The 15,285-nt window shown below is 33.1% G+C and overlaps 1 protein-coding gene across 5 annotated transcripts in view; it reads right to left on the bottom strand.

The window, feature by feature from the left end:
• LOC137620736 (broad-complex core protein isoforms 1/2/3/4/5-like) overlaps positions 1 to 15,285 on the bottom strand; it is a 204,196-nt gene that overhangs the window by 69,376 nt on the left and 119,535 nt on the right. Inside the window, exon 8 of one of the 5 annotated variants that reach the window (XM_068351108.1) lies at positions 3,432 to 4,733. The exons of the other annotated variants lie outside the window; for them this stretch is intronic. Within the exon in view, the coding sequence (XP_068207209.1) occupies positions 3,928 to 4,733 (806 nt within the window). The 3' untranslated portion in view covers positions 3,432 to 3,927. Of the gene's footprint in view, positions 1 to 3,431; positions 4,734 to 15,285 lie in introns of those variants that run through there. 5 annotated transcript variants of the gene reach the window in all.

The raw sequence follows: 15,285 nt of genomic DNA, 5'->3' as shown, positions 1-15,285 counted from the left end.
TTAGGTCTCTCATCTTGATTTAACTTTTAAAATTTTTCTTACATCTTATACTTTCATACTGGAAAATATATAAGCTTGAAAAACGTGAAGAACTGGAATCCCATTGATGAAGTCTAGTACAGTATTATATTTTCATTATTGCAGTGTTGATCATACAGTAATTTGACCTATCTTTGACAGCCAAGTTTATATCTTTTATCTTTGAATCTTTTATAATACCATAAACTGAGCCCACTTATTTATCAAATGAGAAGCTGCTAATGAAAGGAGGTAACCACTTTCAGCTATTCTTTGATTGATGTAAAAAAAATAAAGGGGGGTGAAGGAATAGTCTCACATGGTTTTCTCACATTTAAAAAAAAATGTCTGGGGTCCACTAAACTTGAAATATGCAGTTGTTAGTATTCAATTTTTTTTTTTTTTCATAGATGAGCAATAACTTTATGAAATGGAACCTATTCCATCAATTTGATTGAAAATATTACATACCACTTTCCATTGTTTGTGCTTTGAGCTGAAAAGATTACTATTTTATCTTGTAGAAGTAATTCAAATCCAGACATTTTCTCCTAACACTCAAAATTCCTGAGGAAATAATTAGGTACTTTTGCTCTTTTTAGTCTAGTTAGTTACATCCAAGACATTCCCCACTTTATATTCACATCCACAGGTTTTCTAATTCATTTTAGAGCCTCTTTTGACTTGGAGAGGCTTTATACAGTACAGTATCAAGATCTTTACTTGTTTTTTCTAGTGATAAGCATCACAGCTGACACTAATGGTGATTATAGAGATCCTACATCTAATTTGTCTAGCATTCCACTGATGTTTGTTCTTGGGGCTTTGTTGAATGTTCTTACTAATGCAGTAATCTTATTTTGGTGGAGGAGATAATACAAATGCAATCTGTAGATGAAATTGCTGCTACCCATTTCAGATCATTCTTATAATCCACTTAGTATTTCACAGAAGTTGCTGTCATCATAAAATAATATTAAGACTAATGGTAAATGTTATAAGAAGAGATTAAGGGTTTTACAATTAATCTATTTGAGTTACCATATGCTGAGGAATGTTTTAAATAAAAAAAAATATAACAACCAAACTTTATTGTCCATAAGGCTATTTACAACATGACAGAAAATTTAAGGGTTGGTCGATTGCACATTCATTCAATGCAAAGAAACAGAAAGGAAGCTTACATACAGTAAATATAGGAACCACGGAAACTAGCAAATCTGATGCCACTGTGTGCCACTTTAATATGACTATGTCACCCATAGGACACCTATGATATATTTCTGACAGATAGGGCAGCCATAGGACACCTATGATATAATTCTGACAGATAAAGGTAGCAAGTCAGGGGTGAAAGGACAGTCTTATGGAAGGCGATGTTTTGACAAAATCTTTACCAATAACATTACATATTCTAGTTATAAAAATAACAGTTTCTTTTATATAAGCTCTATAAAATGGTATCTACTTATCAAATAGCCTCTATATTACCATCACTTTACAACAAAGATGTTAGGTATTCTTTAAAGAATACAAAGAAACCCCTTCCTTATTACCTATATTTAAAACCTAGTGTCTTTTGATAGAAGGCAAGCCATACATTACCTTATGCCTAATTCTAATACAAATGTTTTCAAGGAATATTCTTAAGGCACAAAAAACAGTTAAGTCATTATATCACAAACTTTATTTTCATTTAAAACTTGTTCGACTTTATGTAAAACCTGTACAAAAACGTTTTGAAAGGGGTCCTCTCAAAAGCACAGTTATACAAAACTTAACAAGAACCTCATCTAAATCGGGTTTTCACTCAAATCTGCAAACCGCTAACAAAAAAAAAAAAAAAAAATCAAAATAAAAACTTTTTTTCAGAGATAAAGAAAAGTAAGGCATTAATAGAAACATGAGCCCTAAACTTTTTAAATATCACCTAATACCTGTATCTAGTTTTCTGAATCAGTATTATCTAATTAATACCAAAGATAGTTCAAAATGCAGGTAACTTTCCTATAATTAATATGACACTTCCTCAGTAAAGAAACGAGATCAGCCTAACAAAATGACCCACATGAAAATGTCTCGCTTTATCAAGTTATCCCTGAAAAAAAAAAAATCCTTTGTATACACTGATCTAAAATGCAAAAACTACAAAATTCCAGTTTAACTTGAATGCTAGCTTTTTATAGATGTGACAGTCTCTTTACTCAAATTCTCTGATTTAACCTTCAAAGGGAAATTGATATTCTCAAAATCACAACCAACATTTCACTACCACAACACAAGGCCCATGTTGTACTAAACCATCTTTTCAGCAAGACTTGTAGAAATCAAGTCGGCAATAAATAGTTTTTAAAGTTAATAATAGCTAACAATAATGTACCGAGATTTTCTATATAAGAGATAAAATCAATGACCTTACCTTTAACCTCTTATGAAAAGCTTTTTGATGTATTATTTTAATTCACTAAAATACCATAACCAATTTAATAGTTTAAGCTACTAATTTCAAAGTTTTAAAAATTAAAATGTGACTTTCAGAGAAATAAATAATGATAAAAACTTGAAACATAATACATTAACTTGAATTTTAAAATCTCAATTTGGCAGTACTCTACAGAAAAATGTGAATATGAAGAATATGAATTCTGTAATGTAATCTTTTTATATATTTCTGTAATGTAATTTTTTTCTTATATATTGTACACTGTCTAATTATTTGAATACTTGAAATATTTAAGCCCTTTACTCTTATCACTTTCAAAACTTGATACTATATGAACAAACAGTATTTAGATCCTTGTTGCTTTAGCTGTTCCTTTCTTGTTCTTTTAGCAGTTAACTTTAAAAACATACTTAAAACTGAATCAACTACTATATTTGGTGTTAAAAATGAACATTCCAACAAGGTTTTGTCTGATACTCAAGTAGTACAAAGACTACTAGTGTTCAATAAAAGTATTGTACTGTATATGGGTGTAATTCCAAAATAAGTTTATTTCCTAAAATTACTTAAACTATCTGCTGTATTTTTAAAAGCTATGAAGCTAAAACTCCATGAAAAGGTAAATCTTGTGAAATCTAGGCTTCAATTTTGTCTAAGTTATTGAAATCTATTATATATTTCACAAGGAAAACAATGAATTTGAGTAAACAGAATAACTCAAACATTAACTAGACCAGCATTGAAGTTCCTAATACAATGCTTGCCTTTCAGTGAAGCACTTCACCATATCAGCTAATAAACCCAAAAACTTTTATAATGCCTATACAGTACTGTACATTGCGTGGAACATCTGTTACCACTACAGTACACAGTACTTCATAACTATACTCTACCAGGGGAAAGACTCCGGGTATTTGCTATACGGTATCACTAAACATTCCCTTGTTAATCTGTTAATCCTGCATTGTACTTTGAAACACTATGATTAATCTTTTTCATAAGATGTAAAGTATATGGTGTGACAAGCAATACTCGGCCTGATGTCTTTATAAAAAATCACAAATGTGTGCCTGAGCAAGAATATCCTGTTTAGTACAACAGCTCTAATCATAATGTCTTTTAAGTTTACTTTCATGTCCTAGAGTCAATCTTAGCCTATCTTAAAATGATCATACATTGTGATCAAAATCTTGAAAGTAACTACAGCATGTATTTGAAATCTCAAAAATTACTCCTATTAAAATAAATATATTTCATATTTTTCAGGTGAATTTACTTGAAATGTTTTAAAACTAAAATAAAAAAAGTTTCAAGGAAATTAAATGACTGGTACGGTATTTACTAGACAAAATAAAAGAATTTTTTTTTGTATTAAAGCTGTGCTGCCCCTAGTGTATCTGAATAATGACCAAATTTGAGCATTTACTTCTGACCAACAGCACCTTGCATGTTGATAAAATGTGTACTCAGGTAGGTGAAGTAGAGCGCCGTAGTACCAAATTTGTTGGTTGATCATCTTCTACTTCTTCATGATCATCAATTACCATTTTACTATCCTTAAAGTCGTCATCATCATCATCACCTTCCCCACCACTCCCTACTAATCCTTCTTGTGACACTGCACCACTAATAACTACAGAAGCTGCTGCAGCAGCAGCTTTCTTTTGTGTGGCTGTTGAACATAAAAGAACATGTTCCTTAATATAATACCTATTTCTAAATGTCCGACAACAAATAGGACAAACATACTCTTCCCCTGAGTGCTGAACTCGCTTGTGCTTATTGAGATTTGAGCGGGAGGTAAAGGTTTTATTGCAAATATCACAGGTCAATGGAACTACACCACTAGAGATGGGTGCATTTCTCATATTAGCTGAAGTCTGTATTCCTGTCCCACTAGCTACTGGAGACGGAGTACTTATTGGAGTAAGATTGGGCACAAGACCAGCTAATGGAGAAGGAGTCAAAGAAGGAGAGTGGCCATCAATTGTAGGTGAACGCCCTTTGGGAGTTGTACATCCTCCACTTGTTCCTGGAGATCTCACAACTGACTGAGAAGAAATTTTCATATGTGAAAACTGATTTTGCCCTTTACCCCAAGAACCCCCACTTGGAGAGGCAGGGGATCTCATGTGACTAGCAGACACCTCTTGTCCTGGGGATTTGATGTTTCCAGGGGATCTTGTGTTGACTGGGGACCTGCCCTGTCCATAAGACTTATGAATGCTGCCTGCCGTGCCCAAGTGGTCCGCTACCAGGCGTGCGAAGGTGCCTGAAAGTAGCAAAAGTTTTGTGACAACTGGGCCGGCGGGAAGAATCCAAGGCCTGCACAAGGACAGGTTTCAGACTACACAAGATGCATTAGGGATTATGTTTATGTATTTTTACTCAAAAACGAGAAATCTTTAATGTTTACACAAAAATATTTCTTAATTAAGAGAAGTATGCAAATCATTAATCTAAACAACATTATTTGTACTACTGCATAGAAACTTTGATAAAATTCTTAAATGAATGTTTAAATACTGCAAACATAACTAACAAAATAAATTTTGAAACCATAAGCTACACAAAATATTAAAACAAACCAAATAAAGACAAAATGTTCAGGAGATCCAAGTAAACAAGAAAATTATAAGCATGCATGTAAAAAATAAATTCTGCAAATAATAAATTGTATATCTGTATACAGAATATACATGTACATAGCATACTGTGCATACTATATGTGTGGATAAATATATATATATATATATATATATATATATATATATATATATATATATATATATATATATATATATATATATATATATATGCACACATACTGTGTATACACATACAACACAGTATATATACACACACACAGCATACTGTATATGTAAATAAGGAAAAATCATAAGCTATACTTAAGATAATTAAAAAGAAACCAAAACATTTAACATAAACAATTGACTCTTACCTCTACATCCATTTGGAAGCATGACATTACATAATATAAATATTCATAATGTGAACACCCTGATGCTTCATACAAATTACTCTTATGTTAGACCAATTAATAGGCTATACAAAAAAAATCTATCTTTAACAGTGATAGTAAAAATTGTATATAGGTTTCGCCTTTGAAATTAAAAGCTATATAATTAAAAAATATGTGATAGAATAAAAATTCTCCTTCATTTATTTCCCTGCATTAACTTGACTCCCATGTACATAATCAATAAATGTTAGTAGTGGGCTTTCTATTAGACTTTTTTCAAGATAAGATAACAAACACTGTAGCTAAAATATGCAGACACATATACTAACATGATGTAACTTCCTATAACTGTTTCTCTTCTGCTTATTACATATTTAATAAACAAGAGTGAGAAGTGTTATTTATGTGAAATAATGTGAACAGTAAGTAGTTATTTAACATATATGTCAATAAAGTTTTTACTCTATAAATATATAATTGAGAGTTTCACCACTGGAAATACTGTAAATACCTATTTAGGTAGTGCACTACCTGTAGTTTGACTGCAAGAAGTTTTAAAAGGCACCTAACACCTATATATATTAAAACCATTTCATTCCACATGTTAGCTACGAAATAAAAAAATGTCATAACACTTGAGAATCTTGCATAATAGTGATAGCAAAGGCGGTTTAACTATTTTCCAAAAAGCAGTCATAATTTTCATAACTACCACATATAAGAATTCACAAACCTCAGCTTAAAACAAGAAATTTCTAAGGTAGAAGATCGTCAAGTTGCTATAAAGCTCATTTCTAATCATTTAAGAAACTACTGTAACCAGTTGTACAAGGTACAGATGTGTGATGAAAAAGTGCCATAGAGGAAAGTCCAATGCCATGAAAAGGTAGTGGCACTAAAATATGCAATTCATCTTTAATTAGGTGAAGAACACCTGCTTAAAACAATAAGAAACTTAACAATATTAACAGATGAAGGAATTTTTTATTGTTAAGAAAGAATTAAAAGATGAGTGAACCGAAGAGAGAAATGGCGAGATTTTTCTTATTGGTAAATAAAAAAAAAAAAAAAAAAACTGGTTGACAGTTGGTATCCCCCCCAAAAAAAGAAAGTAAAATTGTACAGTACATTCAATAATGTAATGGTATTGTAAAGCATGAGCCAACAAAAAATAAGATTCAAACAACCTGTATGTGTTATAAGGTATACAATATTTGGAAGGTACTGTACATTGGTACTTCCTTCTATAGAACTGAAAAGATCATATGCTTTCCTAAGATATTTTTTATTAGAATGCTACAGAAAAGTGCGAGTCGGATCTGATTATTAACCTACCAACCAGAAGAAAGATTAAATACGATAAGAGTACTAGATGTTGTTTTTGACTGAAATAAACATACTACAGCAAACAGTGTTGATGAATTATATTTCAATGGAGTTCAAGGAACATTTAAGTGGATGATTTTGCCATTTTTTATGGCGGATCTGCTAGTATATAAGAAGAAATCTGTGAAAACTTCTAACAGCCATAAACTAATTATATCATCCTCATCATCATCTCCTACGCCTATTGATGCAAAGGGCCTCGGTTAGATTTTGCCAATCTTCCGTATTTTGAGCTTTTAAATCTATATTTCTCCAATCATCTTCTCCTACTTCCCGCTTCATAGTCCTCAGCCATGTAGGTCTGGGTCTTCCAACTCATCTAGTGCCTTGGGGAGCCCACACTTGAAAGTTTGGTGAACTAATCTCTCTTTGGGAGTGCGAAGAGCATGACCAAACCATCTCCATCTGCCCCTCACCATGATCTCATCCATATATGACACTTGAGTAATCTCTTAATAGTTTCATTTTGAATCCTGTCCTGCCATTTAACTCCCAATATTCTTCTAAAGGCTTTGTTCTCAAATCTACAAAATCTGTTGGATATTGTTACATTGTCATACCACAAATCATGTCCATACAGTAATACCGATCTCACTAAACTGATATATAGCCTGATTTTCATGTGTAATTTCAGGTGATTTGATTTCCAAATTTTATTTAACCTGGCCATTGTCTGATTTGCTTTTTCAATCTTTCATTAAATCCAATTCTAAAAACCCTGTATTAGGGATCATAGTTCCTAAATATTTAAATGATTCTGCAGCATTAATCCTTTCACCCTCCCATGATATTTCATCTTCCATTGCATATTCTATTCTCATCATCTCTTGTCTTTCTCCTATTTATCTTGAGCCCAACCTCCTGAGATATTTCGTGCATTCTGGTAAGCAAGCATTGCAAATCCTGTGGTGTTCTGGTAATAAGGACAGTGTCATCAGCATATTCTAGGTCAACTAATTTCCTATCACCAATCCAGTCCAATCCTTCTCCACCATCTCCACCTGTTAGGCTGATAAAATTTAATTTTAATAGTGTGTATATATACCCACTGGAATCCACAAGCAAAAAGAAATACCAAATCTCTATACGATAATCTTCCTTATAGAGAAGCGTTGATCATCTTTAAAGACTAATGTTGAATTTCTAAAATAACCATGCACTAATTTTTTTATTAGGGTCAAATAATTGAATTTTAATGATAAAATTTACAATTATTTTTATAAACATTGTTTAAATGTCAACTTCTACCCTAAAGTTAAAAATTTCCTTTTTTGGTTCCTTGCAAAATGCCACGGCCCTCTAGTTAAGTATCTACAGTAGTTATTCTGGAAGTGATAGAAATTATCTAGGTGTGAGAGTATGTCAACAGTTTCTTTGTATTTTCAGACAAAGTCAAATTCAGCTCATTACTTCTAATAAACACTGACGGAGGCGAGTTAGTGAAGGGGGTAAGAGATAGGAAATTACAAAAACAACCTAAATAGTACTTTTAATGCTTTTGGGCATATTTTATGTTCAATGTTTATCAATTTTTTTCTCTCTTTTTATTACTGTATTTACATAAGGTAATTTGCCAATTTGTCTTTTTTTTCCATATTAGCTGTAATGTATGCCCTTAATCTTATACTGATAAAGACCATTACTGTGTAGTTAAAGGAACATCAAGTACCAAGTCGAAATCAAATGCAGATTTACTGTAATTTTCCAAGCTCTTTCTAGTCAAGAGAGGTCACTCTGTAATGTACAGTATATACAATACTGTACTATATGTAGATTGGCATAATGCCAATGTCAGTGTACTGATTGATTTCATCTTAATTTCTGGGTGTTGTAGGGAGGGAATGGGGGTTAACCTGTGGTAACATCAACTTTAGTGTTATGGTTAAGCGATAAGTGCACTAAGTGTAGTTTGTTTTCAGTCTTGCTCGGCAATTTTGTAGGGTACTATCTGACCAATTGTGAGTGCTATGGTGTATTGTGTACAATGTACTGCAATTCACTATTGTCTTGGTTGTGCTTGGGCTGATGTTTTCATGCTGTCTTTTAGGCCGCGCTGATGTTACTACTGACTGCCAAGGAAACAAGTAAAGTTTTGAACCCATATACCTTCTTTTTGGACATTTTACTTGACTCACCTTAGTAGAAAAACTATAAGATACCATATTACCACTAGAGAGTTATGGGGTTCTTTGACTGGCTAGACAGTACTAAATTGGATCCTTCTCTCTGGTTACGGTTCACTTTCCTTTTGCCTACACATACACCGAATAATCTGGCCTATTCTTAACAGATTCTCCTCTGTCCTTGTACACCTGACAACACTGAGATTACCAAACAATTCGTTTTCACCCAAGTGGTTAACTACTACATGGTAATTGTTCAGTGGCTACTTTCCTCTTGGTAAGGGTAGAAGAGACTATGGTAAGCAGCTCTTCTAGGAGAAGGAGACTCCAAAATCAAACCATTGTTCTCTAGTCATGGGTAGTGCCATAGACTCTGTACCATGGTCTTCCACTGCCTTGGGTTAGAGTTCTCTTGCTTGAGGGTACACTTGGACATGCTATTCTATCTAATTTCTCTTCCTCTTGCTTTGTTAAAGTTTTTATAGTTTATATTTTAATGTTACTGTTCTTGAAATATTTTATTTTTCTTTGTTTCCTTTCTTCACTGGGCTATTTTAACAGTTGGAGCCCCAGGGCTTATAGCATCATGCTTTTCCAACTAGGGTTATAGCTTAGCAAGTAATAATAATAATAACAGCAGGATAAATTTCCTTTCCACTGATATATATATAACCTAATATGTAAAATTTTCACATACATAAATTAGAGAAAAATATGGTAATTATTGGCTATACAATATGTTAATAGTGTCGAAGAAAGTAGAAAAAAAAGAACAAATTATGTCCAATGGTGCTCAAAGGGTTAAAAGTCTTTGCCCAAGTAAAATAATAGCTTGTTTATAATACTGTACAACTTGTGAATCAAGTGAATGTGTTTAGGCTATTATGAACACAGAAAAAAATAACAAAATGCACTGTGCCATTACAGAATTTTTTCCGTCTTTCAAATGATTTCCCTGTAACATATAATAGTTTTGATTTAATTTACTATTTTCAGGATTTGCTATGAACTTTACATTAACTAAGTCTAGATTTGTTCATTGAATTTGGTTATTTTTTTTTTATTTTTTTTTACGGAACATTACAATGCAATTCTTGCAATTAGATCCCACTATTACATAATAAATACAACTTTCGACCAGCCATTGTTCATTCCAAATAACTTATGCAGTACATTGTGATTTTCATAATCTTGTGTGTATTGAAATAACTAATTTGGTATAAGAATAAAGATGAGCTCAGTTAACTGTTTACTATTGTGTACATAGAGTATTTAGTTTTGGCTGTTTAAATACCTACATTGTATTAGTGTGAAGTTTAAAAAGTACTAGCACTTCTATACAAACCATATAAATGTGTATTTTGTCATATTTGATGAATTATTTTCAAATCACATCAGAATGGTACAATGGGTTCTGGAAACTATTAGAAAACAGTAGTGATTTTATTCTAGTTTGTTGTACTTAGTCACAGTCACAGGCTGCTCATCTACCTCAGGAGGCCTGAGGAGTTTTTCAATTGCTAATTGTATCTCATAATCAAGCTAGCCGTCCTCACGTTCATAGCTTGACCATTTATTGATCACGCCAACCATCATCTCCTTGCAGCCTGCGCACCTACCTCAGAAGCCTTGGCAGTATACTTTCACCCAATTCCCTTTCATGATCAAACTAGCTATTATCACACTAATGTCTTAAAAGTGCTTACAACTGTACTGGCAAATACAAAAATAAGGGGAATAAAATTACCTCACCCTCAACTTTATCGGTATGAAAGAGAAAACCACTTGATGGTAACATAAAATTCAAAATCATCCATCAGTAAGAAAGGAAGGAAAAACAGAAACAACAACTCCAATGTGTTCTACTATCCACTCCATCATTGTGCCTACCAATGCAGGTGAATCAAGAACAACTAGTCTATCAACTTCATTAGAGGATACAGTACTCAATGACCCAGGAGCTAGGTCCCAATTCTATCATCTACAGTATATAAAAATGTTGAGAGCAAACAGAAAATAGGCTTGACCTATCAGAAGAGAAGACTGTCCTAACACTAAGGTGTATATATACTGTCAGATAAGTTCTCTTAAACAACATACTATACATGAGAATGAATTGGTACATAAAATATTTCCTGATATAAACCTGAATAACTAGCAAATGAAAAAGAATAGATACAGTATTTCCAGGGACAGATTGCTGTAAATTAGAATATCTGTAGTTTTACTTTACTTTAAGCTAAATGTAGTTGAGATGTTTGTAAAAGAATATAGTTTGGTTTTACCCATATGCATACTAGAATTTTGGCATTCATTTTTCAACTATACAGTTGGTAATCAATATATTCCTGAAACCTTTGTTGACACACTGACAAAACAATGATTTGTATACAGGAAACAGAAGGTACATTATAATGAATGAGACGAAACTAAATATTGCAAAAACTATCGGGTAACTTTTATAAAACAATTTTGAATAAGGATGTACTGTAAATAAATATGAATGTTATCAAATAATTTTTATCATAACTTACAATCACTTGTATAACTACAATAATTCACAGCCATTGAATTCATAAATATTTGGTTCTGAGCTTTAAAAAAAATAGGGCTCATTTCCTTAAAAAGATTTAGGTACAGTATAGAAGTAACATTTTATCAATAAACATATACTATTCATATGACAAGAAGATCACAACTTTAAGAAAAATTACAAAAATTAATTCAAACAATCCAGATTAATAACTGTGGTTCTGATTTTGACAATGAACAACAATGGTTTAAATTTCAATAATGCACTCAATTTAAGGAACTTGAGCTACTTGCGCATCATATGTCAAAGACACTAGACCATTACTGTGATTGTATAAATGACTGAACTGTCCTTCACTCTCAGAATGATACTGTTGAAAACATGGTGCACATAATGCAATACAACACTGATGGCATTTTAGCCTAGTACGTTTCTCATGTCCATTCATGTTGCAACGCTTGCAACGCCACCGTTTTGATCCCTCTTGCACCAAACAGTGCTGCACTCCATCCACCATCATTATCATTTCTGTGGCTACCACATTTGAGTACACACTATTACTTCCACAATTTCTTTGTGCAATTTGACGAATGTTTAGATGCTGCTGCGGGGGGGAATGATGTCGATGTTGAGAGCTAAATGGATGAGGGCGTGAATATGCATGGAAAGGATGCATTGACGAATTTGAAGGATTACTCTTCACTGCTGCCACAACAGCTGCCATCGCTGCAGCTGCAACATTGAGGACGATTGCTCAGCCGATGCCATCAATAATGATACAAGCATTTCTTACTATTTCTTAAATTTGGTCAAACATTTATTGAGTTGCCATTACAGTATATACTGTACAATTATCCTAAATGGCAAAATATTTCACTATAAATATATCTGATAATTTCCATGACCTAACCCTATTGAAACAACTCTATTCCCAATTCTCTTATTCAGTACATAAGTATATACAGACAGTACATTAACACACAGTTTATATGCAAATATTCAGTTAAACATTATCTAACCTCAAAATTGTATATTGTACTGTACACAATGATTTTGTCTACATGAAACACATGATTCTCACAATCATTAACTGGATATTTGCATTCTTTATATGTTACTTGTAAGACTGTCACACCTTTTATATATTATATCATATATGTATAAACGAAAAAAAAAATTAAGAACAAGATATTTTGTCTAGTTATAAAAGATGCATAAGGTCCGTAATAAAAAAAAATGAATTAAATGAATATTGAAGGATTTTTTTATGGGAAATGAACCTTGAAGGTCTTAATCAAAATAAACCTGAAAATATACTGTACATTGTAATAACTTTTTAATGATTGATCAATGAACCGTGTGTTACTTTTTCTTTCATGTCTGTTAAGCCACTTCAATAGTAATACTAAAATTTAGAGCACGTATACTGGACAAAACTTCCATTTAAGACTGTGTCAAGCACACCTCATTTTTTCTGAATAGCATGCTTCCACCATATCAATACAAACAGAACTGATTTGTATATTTCAGCTGTGTGATAATCCGGAGGCTACCAGGGCTATTAACACACTCCAAGAGATAAAGAGATCATATTGAATTGGTAGAACATATTTGTTCAAACAAGTCTCTTTCTCGTTAGTTTGGAATGGCATAATACGAGTGTTTTTCATATGCCCATCGGGCCCATGCCTGGTTCCGGAGCTTAATGCGTTTCGCAATTTAATACAATTCTTCAATTAACTACAGTTTTAAGGCTCTTGGTATATTTGCTAGTCCCACTACCAGGAAATGGGACCATACTGTTGCTCAACATAATACTGTAATCTTGAAGCTTCAAACTTAGGGAGGTCGCCTCCCCATTCTACTGACCGGGAAGTCAAAGACTCTTGGCCACATTACCTCATTCAGATCCAGTAGAATAGCCCTGACTAATTTTAGATTTAATTTTTACATCTTATTTTATGACTGCCATCACGTAATTACTGTATGCCCGGGTCACATAATAATTTGATATTTTTCCATTTAAATACCTATTCTGCAAATGATCGAAAAAATTTCATTTGAAAAAAAAAAATCAATATGGCAATTAACAATTAAACTGATTCAATTAATGCTACGATGGAGAGAAAGAGCTGGTCTTCCTTTTCTCATTCCCTCCCCCATACACAGTACTGTAGTCAGCATTTAAAGTATCAATAAATTTACATAAGTTGATCTCGTCGACTGAATAAAATTTCCCCTTCCTTGGTGGTGAAACTCTATGAATTCTCAACTACTAAGAAATTTATCAAAGAGAGCAGTTACTGTAAGTATTGATCTTGAACCGTGATTTCAGATGATAACCACCTCGAATCTTACTGTAATTTCAGATTGTAATCATCACCAAGAATCTTTAATAAGAGATTACATTAAGCATATTGAGAGGAAGTTGTAGGCTTTGAGAGGACACCTTGCGAGTTTTTGTTGAAATAAAGGGAAAATTTTTGGTGCGAGAGAATCACACATGGATTGCATAAAGACCAAAGGTTGTGAGGTGACCGATCACCTATTAAAATAAAGTTGGATTGCCATTCTAGCATAAGTCATACAGTAGTAGCTTTGCTAGGGAAACCCATTAATAGGGTAAATAAGGTCTGAAAACTAGTGCTATTTAAAGACCCATTATAATGCCACCTACCAATAAGAACACCGATAAGATTTTAAAGTACCACATTTGTTTGGAGTTTCATCTAAAGTGAAAAAGTGGGATAAGCATCCAAGTTTAAGTGTATATTGTATGTCATATTGGTGAGAAGAATTATACTAGGAACTTATGCTTCTTGGTTACAAAGATTTCAATGCATATGGTAGCCATATTCCCCCCAGTCACTTACATTTCAACTTGTCCCCAACCTGTAACTCGTGGGCACCACGGCAACCCCAGAGCCATTCATAGAATGTGCAACTGATGATGAGTAGTCGTGAAAGTAGGCATGTGACGGTTTGAAATATCCTTGTCCAGGATGTGTATGGTAGCTTAACCAACTTCCGTACAGATGAATTTCAATAAAAGAACAGGAATAGCTTCAGGTTAAAAAAAGGAGTTAATACAGTATAACACTTCACATGATGAATGGGAAAGAGTTATTTTTTTTGCCAATCTCATGGACAAATTATGTGCTTAACCTTTCAAGCTACTACAGTATTGCTGAATCTCAAAAAAAGCAAAGTAGAGATATTTTGCGACACTTCACGAGTTATGATATTAAATAGACGCCAGGCAGAGCTGTAAAAGGCGAGAAAGTGGAACAGCTAAAGGGGGAGTTGCGGGCTCGCTAGGAAATATTCCGGATACTTGTTAATAAAGCTCATTTAACAACGGTGCCTCACTTAATGTTGCCCATATTCTTGTGAGAAATAAAGAGACCACTTGAGAATGGTGAAATTGTGCGAGTGTGCTGGCTTGCAGCATCAGAACCGTTGTTTTAAAGATTCAAGAATGACTGAAATCATAAATACAATCACTCATGCCATTGTCTGGGAACACCTTCAAATATAGGATAGATATAAAACAGGAAATGTGTTTAATAAAATTACAGCAAACATTGACTACTGTACATTTTTCAGCTTGCAGTTCGATGAATCAACGGACGTTGTGGACTCAGCCCAGTCAAGTGTATTAATGAACTGAAGACTTATTGGTAATCTTACCCCTAAAAGAAAAAATGCGGAGCGGTTTTTTTTTTTCCATGCGTTCAAATATTTCATTGACGAAGTGAATGTACTGTACCTCCTCACAAGTTAACTATGAGCATGTAAT

This window comes from Palaemon carinicauda, chromosome 27, assembly GCF_036898095.1.
Source record: "Palaemon carinicauda isolate YSFRI2023 chromosome 27, ASM3689809v2, whole genome shotgun sequence".
Taxonomy (NCBI): Eukaryota; Metazoa; Arthropoda; class Malacostraca; order Decapoda; family Palaemonidae; genus Palaemon; species Palaemon carinicauda.
This window is presented reverse-complemented; position numbering and strand designations above follow the sequence as displayed.